Raw genomic sequence first — 11,932 nt, forward strand, 5'->3', positions numbered from 1 at the left:
AGGAAGGATTCCAGCAGGAAGGGTCACACAGGAAGGGTTCCAGTAGGAAGAGTCCCTCAGGAAGGGTTCCAGCAGGAAGGGTCCCACAGGAAGGGTCCCTCAGGAAGGGTTCTAGCAGGAAGGGTCCTTCAGGAAGGATTGCAGCAGGACCCTCAGGAAGAGTCCCTCAGGAAGAGTCCCTCAGGAAGGGTCCCACAGGAAGACTCAGGAAGGATTGCAGCAGGAAGGGTTCCTCAGGAAGGATTGCAGCAGGAAGTATCCCTCAGGAAGGGTCCCTCAGAAAGGGTTCCTCAGGAAGGATTACAGCAGGAAGGGTCCCTCAGGAAGGGTCCTTCAGGAAGGATTGCAGCAGGAAGGGTCCCACAGGCAGGGTTCCAACAGGAAGGGTTCCAGCAGGAAGGGTCCCTCAGGAAGTATCTCATCAGGAAGGGTCCCTCAGGAAGGGTTCCAGCAGGAAGGGTCCCTCAGGAAGGGTCCCTCAGGAAGGGTTCCAGCAGGAAGGGTCCCTCAGGAAGAACACGCACCAGCCCTGGGTGGTTCTGCTGCAGGACCCTCCTTGCATCGTGGTCAGGTTCTGCAGTTCCTGCCCCCCCAGGGGTTGGGTGGCCTTGGGGACCAGCAGGATGAAGTTCACACCAAAACACCTGAATCCCCCCACTTTTCCCCTTTTTGCACAGGCACTGCTCCCCTTTGCGGACACAGAGCTGATTCCAAAAGCTTCTTAGATGCACAATAAGGGCAAACAAAACCTTTACTGTCTTTTTAGAATCTGAAACCAGAAATCCTCTTTCTTCCTCTTTTTCATTTTTTCTTTAATTAATCTGCTCAGATCTTCACTGGACTGAGGGCTGTGGGAGTCAGGTGCTCACTTGTTTCACTTCTAAACAGAGATTTTGAGGCCCCTTTTGCTACCTGAGAAAATTGCAGCTCTGTTTAACTGATGTGGGAATTGATGGAAAGGAATTAAATGGATAAAGATAAATCTGCCTGCTTTGTGCAACAGATGTGTGGTGATGCTCAGCAGGAAAGCCAGGGTTTAAATTTATTCCTGGCTGGATCCAAAGGTGAAAGTCCCTCCATTTCTCTTTAGAAAACCGAGGCAAAGGGGATGTTTACAAAAATAGCAGCTGGGAAAAGCCACAGCAAGGGGCTGCTGAATGGTGCAGGACCAGAGGCACCAAAAGGTTGCAGGAGGATCAGAGATGTACCAACAAATCCCTTTGGTGTCCCTGTAGGAGAAACTGGTTCTTAAAGCTGAGCAGATAAAAACACCATCTTACTTTTTATCAGGAATAAAAGAATCCTTGGAGAGACTTAATGATCCTTACCACTAAAGCTTAAAGAATAGAAAAAAATCAAATAATATAAAAAAAAAGGGATAAACCATGAAATAAAAATGAAGTCTTTTAAAGCAACTCAAATCCTTGTGATTCAACTAAGTAAGATCAGTCAAATCACTGGTTAGAAATGAAAAATAAAAACAAACAAAAAAACAAACAAAAAAAAGGCTCTTCTTGTCTGGTTAAAAGCTCTCAAAGAGAGGTGAAAGATGTATTAAATGCTGATGAAAAATAGATAATAAAAGCAAAACTCAAGGATAACACAGCTGGGGAAAGAGAAGATAACAAAGGATCCACTGAAGCCTCTGAATAAATCCCTACTTTATTCTTCATCTCCTCTGAATAAATCCCTACTTTATCTCCATCTAGTCCCTGTTCTAGGTCAGCCTTCACAAGGCATCAACCCTAAAACTCCCCTGAGCTCCACAGCTGCCCCTTTTCTGGAGGAACTGCCAAAATCAGAGCATCTTCCAGCCACCCCTGGCTCTCCTCAAACCTTTCACAAATTTCTCACGTGCCTTAAAGGGAATAAATATGCTGCAGCAATCTGATCTACAGCGTTTGATTTGTGGGCTGTGTGGAGATAAAAAGGTTCATTTCTGTTTGCAGATGTTATCTGCACCCTCAGGGAGCTGCAGAGGAGCCTCACAGTGGTTTTTCCCAGGAGAAGGAGCAGTTCCTGTGCCCAGGGCACAGCCTGTTCCAAGGCTCAGCCTCTGGAAGTAGAAACCCTGAATATTTCAATGCAGGCACACGCTCAGAGTAACCCAGCCAGGTTTTGTTTCTGCCAAGAAATGAGGATCTGTGCAGAAAATCCTCACCTGGTCCAGATATTTCTTCCATATTGGCTCTGTGTTCTCTACTGAAAATTCGTTCCAGCCGTGTTTTGATCGGCGCTGGAGCACAGAAAACTCAGAGAGTCCAGTCTGTAAATCAACCTAGAGGGGAAAAAACCCAACCCAATCATTTCATATTATAGTTACAGAAAACTTATTATGTCAAATTTGTATTAATACCCTATTAGCAGACTAGGCAAGATCTTCACGGCTCAGTCCCACATGAAAAAAATTAATCTGTCTGTTGTTTTTCTGTTTAAATATGTACTTTTGTTAAACTATAAAATTTTACCATCAGCCACCACAGAAACCCATAAAGTAAGCACAAGTTAATTAAAAAAAAAATTATATTTCCAAAAGGGAGAAATTATATCATAGATGACAAATTAGAAATCTAAAATAGTAAAAGAAAGAAGGATTTTCTGGTTGCGCTGTGTATTTAAAGAGAAAATAAAAATAAACACACCCTGACAAAAATCAAAGGGAACAAAATGAGAAGGGATAAAATCTATTCTGCCTGGATTTAAAAAATACTGAGGTCAGAAAAGAAAATACAGCCAAGCATCAAAGCTTTCCCTGACAGTGGGACCCTCAGAGGATCCATCCCACAAAAAGGCAGAGGAATTGGGCATGCAGGAGTTTGCAAGGCAATTAAAGGCTGATTTTGCAGCTCAGGCCCTTCCCACATTCCCAAGGGGAAATCCTCACGTTTAGGGTTCTTGCCAAGTCCTCCTTGTGGCATTTACAGGCGTCCTTCGGGGGCAGGACTGCCACCTCCTTCTCCTGCTGGATGATTTTCAGCTCACACTCCTCCTGGGGCTGAGTGAACACAGCAAAGCCATCGTTAGGTGAGGGCAGTGTCAATTAAAGCTTTCCAGCACCTCCTTGCTTCTTCCCTTCATCCCATTCCCTCTCCTTGCCAGCTGGGCTCCTTCAGTCATTACACTTCCCAAATCTCAGGGCTTTAATACCAGCTCTAATTAATCCTGAGTGCAGGCTCAAAGGCAGGAGCAGGTTCTCGTGGGGGGAGAGAGGCTGTGAGGAGCTGGGGAACCACAAAGAGAAGCTCAAGGTGCTGTTCAGGAAAGGTTTGTGCTGTTTGAGTGTCCTGCCCCAGAGCAGCTCTGTCCCCTGCCAGTGTCTCACAGCCCAGACTCGATGCTCAGAGCAAGGAAAACGCCTTTCCCCATGTGAAAATATAATGAATGAACTGAAAATGTGAGCTAGAAATGTGAGGCAGAAGGAGAAGCGAAGCCTCCCCTCCTGTGTCCAGGGCTGTTTTGCTCCACCACTGACTCTGCAGCTGCCTCCAGGCAGGGTAAACCCTTCCTGCCCATCCAGGCAGCCCAAACCCTCAGCATCCCAACCTCTCCCTTCCAATTCCCTTCACTTCCTTCTCTAAAATGCACTTCCCACAGCAGCAGCATCCCCAAAACCCCTGCCAGGCCCATAATGAAGGCACTGTGATCAGACTAAGCACAGAGAGGGAGAAATCTCCCCCTTCCCAAGGGCAGGAGCTCCATTCCCTTTTCCCTTCTTCCATAAAGCCCAGGAGTGTGTGTTCATTAAGAAATGAACGCCCAGAGAGTGTGGCAGGCATTTGGCACCAGCTCCCAGCACCCCGGAGTGTTTGCTGTGGGATGCACTCAGCTCTGGCTCATCCTCCTGCAGGGGTATTTGGAGACTTGAATATTCAGAAGCTTTCTAGGAACATCCAGGGCTTTGCAATCTAAAGCCTGAGATGAATGCAGAAAATCATAAATGCAGAAAATCATAAATGCAGAGAATGTCCTTGGCTGTTTTCTCATGGAGTTGGATTCAGTCTTGGCGTTTCTGGAGAGCTCGGAACACCTCTAAGCCCTGCTCCTGACCAGGCTTTAGCCATATCCATCTGTTGCAGCCCCTTTTTAGGGCCATTTCCTGACCCACAGCCCAGCTGCCAACACGAGGGATGTCAGCACCCCCTGCTCCCAGTGGAACAGCACAGAAGTCTGCTGGGACCCCTTGGTCTGGGCAGGGCTCATTTAGAAACCATTTTGTCCCAAGAAAAACCTGCTTTTCCAAACTCCCAGCAATTTGCCCAAGATCCCCAGGGATTTTCCCACATTTCCCTCAAGATGGTGATCCCATTTTGCCCAGAGAAGCTGCAGCACTGCTCCCCTTTTTGAGCCATCCTAGCACTGGACATCACACTTATTTCCACATCTCCTTAACAGACCTCTTGAGAAGGGACAAAAATACCCCTTCCATGTTTAAAACTCATGATTTATTGTATTTATATCCCTGTTTGAGTGTCCTGGTTGTACAAATCCATCCGTTCCCTATAACTTTGTTGACATTCAGACGCTGAAATCCCAAAAGCCAATTATAGAGATGGAAGGCTTTGGAGGGAAGAAAACACAAGGCTGCCATGGATAGACACATCCTGGAATTCCCTGATTAATGTGGCCTCTCCAGGCTCCTCTGTGCTGCAGGTGACACACACAGGTATCAAGGTACAGCTCTGCCCTGGAGGAGTTTAAATTTTAATGAAAGCAGCTAGAGGGCAGGAAGAGACCTGGACATGAAGATAACATGCCTGCAGTCCCCAAGGGAAGCAGGGCCCAGCTCTATCAGCAATATTTACCTTCAAAAAGGTGTGGAGGAAATAAATGACAAAGGCTCTGGATGGGTCTGAGCCCTCTGGTTTCTCCAGAAACGCTGGCAGCTCCCTGCTCCTGGCAGCCAGGGGCTGGTGTGACAGGAACAGCTTTATTGGGATGAGTTACCTGCACTCTGAGCTACACCTGAAAGGGGTTCTCCCTCAGGAGCACAGCTTTTCCCATCCAGAACTGCCTCTGAAATGCATCAGTGAGGCCCCAAATCTCTCCTCCTCCTCCTCTGCATGTGCTGCCTCTGCAGAGCCCCTGTGCCCCAATCCCATCCCACCCCCTGGATGTGGGGCTCCAGGCAGTGTCCTGTGCAAATCCCTCCAGAAATAAACCTCTCCTGGAGCATTGCTGGCTTTTGTATTTACATTGCAAAGCAGATGTGGGTTATCCACAATATCCATTTACATTTATAACCTTTATCCTTGCAGACTCCACACAGCAGGGCAGGAAGAAATAACAAAAGGGGAATTATCAGTTTATCTATTGCTTTGCAAGATCAGGAGATACTGGAGGCTGTAAAGAGCAGCTGGTGTGGCTGGGAGCCACCTTGGAGGTACCTGAGCATCCCTCATCCCAAAACAATCCATCAATTGTGCCACTGAGCAGCCCATGTGGAAGAAAGAGAGCATGGGGCTTTCTGCAGAGCACACAGCCCTTTTTGTGTACTCTGGCAAACAGCCCAAAAGATCAGTTCTCGGGATTTTCCCCCACCTCTGCCTCTGCTGAGGCTTTGCATATTCTCTTCCCTGTCTTAGGTTACTTTGGACCAGCTAATGGACTGCAATCCAGAGTGGGCTGGGTTATTTAGTCTACATGAAGCCTTTCCAAACATTAAACTTTATCCCTGCCAAAAATCCAATAAATTAATCAAACCATTCTCTCCAAAGCCTTTTACATTTCTTTTTTTCTTTTTCCTTTTTTTTTTTTTTTTTTGGTTTGGTTTGGTTTGGTTTGGTTTGGTTTGGTTTGTTTTTTTTTGGGTGGACGTGACAGGCAAAAAGACCCATGTTGCAGGGGTGCAGGCAGAATGCAGAATCCAGCCCAGAGCAACCCTCAGCCCTGCAGGTGAGAGCTGCCTTGCTGGGCTTCCCTCTCCAAGCTCCCACCCCTTTCCCACCACCACCACCACCACGATTTCTGCACCTCCCACACCATTTCCCACTCCACTGTTGTACATCTGTCAACAGAATTCCAATATTCTTTTACATGAAACAAAGATCTGGTCCCCCTGCTTGCAGATATAAGCCTCAAAATAGTTCTTTTGATTGTCCAAAAAGCCCCAGGTTTGCCAGTAAAGCTGATTTGAAGCACCCAGCTGCAGCCCCTTGAGAGTCCTGCCCTGGGCTGTGCCCACTGGGGTGCCCCTGCTACGTGGGCAGAGGGAAAGGAGGGTGTAAAGAAGCAGTGCCCAGGCTTTTCTCCCACTTTCACACACACTGGGATGCTCAGAAGAAAAATCTTTGACTGTTCTTCAGATTTCTGCAGGAAACACAGAATTTTCCTAAACTGGATGTCAACCCTACAAGAATTCCCCTGGTTCTGCATGGGGCACTGCAGGAAAGGGGTTAAACCATGAGCCTGGACAGGGCTGGGTGTGTGCTCTGCTGTGCCAGGGGAGTGCCCTGCCATCTCCAGGTAACACCATGGCCACAGGAGAGCTGGCCAGCACCCCACAGTGACACAGTGACAGCTCTGGGGCTTTCCTTCACAGGAAATGTTTGTGAAGGCATTTCCTCACAAACACTCGGGCATTTATCCTGCATGGAATCCCATCAGATCACCTGGAATCACACCTTTATGGCCCAGCACGGTGCTTTGACCAAAATATTTATAAGATTGAAAGTGCTCTGCAACTATTTTCAAGTGAAGTAGCAAAATGCCATCAAGTAGGGGAAAAATGAGTAATTTACCAGCCTAAATCATACTCTGGGAATAAGTTCTTGGTTTACCAGGTTCTTATTTTCATTTTACACTGCTGTCTACTTCCTACCCCGTGCCAAAGCTCTCCTCAGCTCCCTCTCCTCTTACACACAGACCACTCTCTGCAAGGACCAGAGCTAAAATTCAAGAGGGGTTTAGATTTAGAAGTAAATACATGTCACTGTTTATTTTGGCACAGCATAAATGGTGCAGCCTAAGAACAAGCCAGCCTAATTGCCAGTGGCCTCCTGCCTACGTGCAATCAGAAATCTCAGCTTCCCACCAAGCCAGGTCACAGGGACTTTCTGTAACCTCATCAAGATCTTCTTTTCCTGGGGTTTTGAGCTCTGGGTGAGGAGTGCAGAGCAGCATCACCCCATGCACTGCACAGGGTGGGAGTTCAGTGTCTCATTTTCTTCTTCAGTGACTGACCCACGCCACACTGACAGACAAGCCTCAAAAAGGGGATTAGCTGAAATGATATCTGGGAAAGGCTTCAGTCAGTCAGGAAAAGCTCATTAATCTCTCCAAGTGTGTGGATGAAGCTCGTTGGGATGGGAGTAAGGGCAGGGCCCATGTGCTGAAGGTATTAGACAAATGGGGTTCACGTGGCAGAGCACCCAACCCATCTGCCAAGTGCCAGAAAAACTGGGGCTTGAGCCACAGGAACCTTGTGCCGAGCAAATAGTCAGATAATCCCAGACTGGAAGATTTTGTGGTAAAAAACCAAGAAGAACAGCAAATATGTCACCCAAACCACCACTGGCCACTCCATCTGTGCTGGGGACTGGGAGGGCACATCAGTGCAGCATTTTTCAGGAAAGGAAAGCAGTATTTTCCAGTGGACTCTGCAGCTCTGAGCCAAAACTCTCCTTGGCCACTGGCTACCAGCCCTGACTGCAGGAACAGCACGGAGGAGAGCCCAAGGGTCACAGCCCCAGGGTGACAGCCCTAGGGTCAGAGCCTGATGGTCACATCCCGAGGGTCACAGCCCCAGGGTGACAGCGCGAGGGTCAGAGCCCCAGGTTTACAACCTGAGGGTCACATCCCAAGGGTCACAACCCCAGGGTCACAGCCCCAGGGTCACAGCCCCAGGGTCACAGTCCCTCTGCCAGTGACCAGCACTGGTGGCAAGGGTACCCTGGGGACAGGGGAGCCCTGCTCTCCATTTCCCCTGTTGTGCCCGCACTCCAGAGAGCTCCCACGGCGCTCCAGGGTTCTCCCAGGTTCTTCCTTAGTTTGGAAGCTCCTCAGAGCAGGGAACAAAGTTCTGGGCAGGATTCGGACCTCAGCTCTTGGATTACCGCACAGAAACAAGGCTCCCCATGGCTCCTGACCCTGACAAGCAGCACCCACCTGATCCCCGTGCTGCCGGGAGCCCGCACGGAGCGGGGACAGCGCAGCGACAGCGATCTCGAGTTACCGGCGGGACAAAGCAGGCGAAGCGCACAGAGCGAACCCCAACCACACAAACTATTTCAGCAGGTCCGGGCAAGAGGCAATCCTCACCTCCTCTTCCGGCTCGCCGCTTCCCAGGGGCTGATATTTCTGCACGAAGCGGAGGAGCGACCTTTTCTGGAAGAATTTGGTGATGCTCCCTTCGCCCATCTTCGCCGCGCCCCGGGGCCAGCGGGGTGGGACCACCGGGACCAGCGGCTTGGGACCACCGGGAGCAGCAGGTTGGGACCAGCGGCAGGGCTGGCTCGGTCTCCCCGGCAGCTCGGGGTTACCTGCAGGGAGAGAGAGGCACCTGGAGCTGCCGCCAAGTCACGCCTTCCCTCGGCCGCCGGAGCCCGAGGGAGGTGCGCGCCCTGCGAGCTGCTCCCATAAAAGCCGGCCGGGAAGGCTGCCTGTGTGTGACACCGGGCTGCGACACGAGGCACACCTCCATGTGCACCTGAAGAGCAGGTTGGGGTTTTTCCTCCGCCCTCCGAAGGATTGCTGCGGGAGGAGCGTCGGCGGGGAGATAGGGAAGGTGTTTGGCCAGGGGCAGGTTCCGCGCACGGCCGAGCCTGTTTGTAAACATCCAGGCTGGGATGGTTCTCCTTAGGAAATGCTCCAGTCAGCACACGCCGGGATTTAGAAGTGTTTACATCATGGATGTGTGATGTGGGGATCTGTAATGATCATTTATAAAATCCACAGTGTTTCATTTGTTCTTTTCGTGGTGAAGCCTAACACACAGCTCAGGTTGGATTTTGATGTCCAGAGCTGGACTTCAATAATCCCTGTGGGTCCCTTCCAGCTTGTGATATCCTCTGGTTCTGTGATTCTAGGATTGATAAAGTGCACTGGTTGCATCATTCCCAAAGATTTATGTCTGCCTGTCAGGGAGCATCACGCTCTGGTTTGCCCCAGGAGACCGACATCCTCCCCCAGGCACCGTGACTGCAGGATCCACTTACCCTCAAGCTGTCCCTGAGATTCAGATCCTCCTTTGACAGTAAAAAACTGCACCGAGGGAATAAAAGCCATTCTCAGCCAGAGAAAAATAGATGTGCAATTTTCTGCAGAAGAGTTTCCTCCAAGGACAATGTCCAGAAAATTGCACATTTATTTTGCTCTGGACCATGATGAGGCCAAGTCCATAGACCTCTGTGACAGCCTGTGGTGCTAAAACCCTCACGAAAACACTGCTTTTCCATGGAGTATCTATATCCTGTTTGCATCCCCCGGGTCTCACCAGGTCCAGGAAAAGCTGAGGAGCCCCTGGGCCACCCCAGGCAGCTACAGAGAGCACCCACCGAGGTGCTGTAGAGGGAGGGAGGAGCTTCTTCCCAGCCTGGGGGGGAAAACAAAGCGATTGGGAAACCCTGAAGGGAGCCAGCATCTGGTAAAACCCAGCTGGGTCTTCCTGGCTCCCTCAGTTGAGCAATGCTTTCGCAAGGATCCGAGCTGGATGCGTCAGGCAGAGGGAGGGAGGGAGTTCCTGCATCACCCAGCAGCGCTCCTTCCCGTGGGAAAGGAGCCAGGGGTGATGCTAGGCTCTGATTTTCGGGAATCTCACATCCAGGCCCTGCCCAGGGTTTAGGTAAGGTGCTTAGCCAGGGCTTGGAGCAGATACAGAGGGATTTGGACTTTATCGTAGGGGAATCATGAGTGAAACATCTCTGAGCTCATTTGTGCTCTTGAACTGGTCCCCCCTCCTAGTGCAGCTCTCCCAAGGAGCTGGAGCACGTCCAGCTGGCTCTGCCAGCTCCTGAGAAGGCACAGCAGCACTACCTGCCAGGGAATCCCTCCCCCTGCCCACCTGAGCGTTTTTGTGGTCGCCACAATCTTAACATCACTCCAAATCCTTGTGTTTCTGCCAGAAAAGTGGTGGAAAATACTTTCCCTCTCTCTAGGCAGGTAGGAAGAAAACTTCCCTTTGGTTTTGCTTTTGATTTTCTCACCCCAAATCCTCACCCATCATCCATGAAGCTGCTGCCCATGAGGAGCATCCTGTGCTCAGTGTGCCCATGGCCTGGGCAGCCCCAGCATGGCCCTCATTAGCCACCGTGGCTAATTGAGCAACAGGCTGATCCTTTCCTTGTTTAGCATCATCCCCTTGGCACAACCCTGCTGCTTGTAGAGACACATGGAGCTGCAAGAGCAAAATCCAGAATCTGCACCACGGCCACACCCCGGGTTAGGGAGGAAGAACAATGCCCTGAGTGGGACTGGGAGAAATTCCAAGACAAAATGGACACAGAAAAGGAGAAAAACGTGTTGATGAGTATAATATTGCACCATAACAATCAGTGCAGGATGGTTTATTATCCAGGAAACTGGGGAGGAACAGCGTGGTTTGGGCTCAGGACAACATCTCTCTCTCTCATCTTTGTGCTCCCTCAGTTCTGTTATGGGAAATTATATTTGGTGAGATGGAATAAATGCAGGAAAAAAAAAATGTTGCTGTTTGCCACTCACTCTGAGAAATTGCTGAATGGACTCAAGTTTCATTTTCTTGCTGCTGTTGATTTCTGCATGTTAGGAAATCTAATGAGAAATTAATGTATTTTGCTATCCCATGGCTCAGAAAATGCTGGGAATAGACTGAATCAGGACCATAATGTTAAGAAAACAACACTAATACAAGTTGTATTTCTTCACTCTATCATTTTCACACTCTAAAAACATAACACACAGCCCAATTACAATGCCCTTACAGTATTTCCTATTTAATTGGATAATAAAGCTCCAGTTCTAAGGAGATTATTTGGAAAACCTTTTTTTTTTTTTTTTTGTCTTTTAAGTAGAAAATGTCTGTTACAAAGACACACACAGCAAAGGAGCCATTCTCTGAGACTCCCTGAGCGCAAAATTATGATGCTGTGAGCTCAAAACTCACAGCTCCTTCACCTTCTCCCCTGCCAGAACCAGGGCTTGTTGCACTTTTGTTCCTCTTGTGCCACCTTGAGGGAAAAAATCTCTTCTGCACGGGTAGAATGGAGTTTGCTGCTACCCAAAAATCCAAATTCTTCACTTTTGGGTTGAGATTTTCCTGGGCAGAACTTCTGCTGCTTCTGGTTTTTAAAGCAAAAAACATCTTTTCCCATCAAGGTTGAGTAAAATCCTTAGGTCTGTCCCCAGGTGTGTAATGGGGAAGGAAGAGGGAATTTAATGAAAGCTTTTGGTTTCTCTTTGCACAGTTTCCATTGCTTAAATTGGGAGACTCACCTGGTGGGGGGCTCAGGATGGGTGGAACCTGCCCCACCATCCACAGCTATGTCTGGAAAACTCTCTAAAGATCTTTTTTGTTTTACACAGCCTCTCTTGTTGTTCTTGCTATTTTGTCTACATGGAAAAATGACGAGGAGAAAATAATGGGCAGAAATAGGATTTACCTCTGCAGACTCACCAGAATAAGGTGGGTTGCTTTTGTTTTTTTTTTCATTAGTTGTTTTTGTTGTTTTTTTATTTTGGGTTTGGTGGGTTTTGTTTGGCTGAAAGGATCCTAGATGATGCAGTAAATTCTTTTGCCATAGAGAGACAATCAATGCTCATACAACCCCACCTCCGGAGGGGAATCCAACCTGAGGTGGGAGAAGAAAATAACCCCCTGTATGAGCCAACCCTTGCTGTGTCACGAGCAAAGAGAAACTATTAAAGCATCCTAGATGATGCAGTAAATCCTTTTGCCATAGAGAGACAATCAATGCACATCCAACCCCACCTCCAAAGGGAAATCCAGCCTCTGCAGCCA

General features: G+C 48.9%; 1 protein-coding gene across 1 annotated transcript in view; it reads right to left on the reverse strand.

Annotated features, from left to right (window-relative positions):
• Window positions 1–8,355, reverse strand: part of ATP2C2 (ATPase secretory pathway Ca2+ transporting 2) — a 25,260-nt gene extending 16,905 nt beyond the window's left edge. The window contains exons 1-3 of the mRNA XM_041458840.1: window positions 8,257–8,355; window positions 2,885–2,995; window positions 2,162–2,278 (exon numbers count right to left, since the gene is read on the reverse strand). Of these exons, the coding sequence (XP_041314774.1) occupies window positions 2,162–2,278; window positions 2,885–2,995; window positions 8,257–8,355 (327 nt within the window). The remainder of the gene's footprint in view (window positions 1–2,161; window positions 2,279–2,884; window positions 2,996–8,256) is intronic.
• Window positions 8,356–11,932: the final 3,577 nt, after the last annotated feature.

This window comes from Pyrgilauda ruficollis, unplaced genomic scaffold, assembly GCF_017590135.1.
Source record: "Pyrgilauda ruficollis isolate IOZ18807 unplaced genomic scaffold, ASM1759013v1 scaffold13, whole genome shotgun sequence".
Classification (NCBI taxonomy): domain Eukaryota; kingdom Metazoa; phylum Chordata; class Aves; order Passeriformes; family Passeridae; genus Pyrgilauda; species Pyrgilauda ruficollis.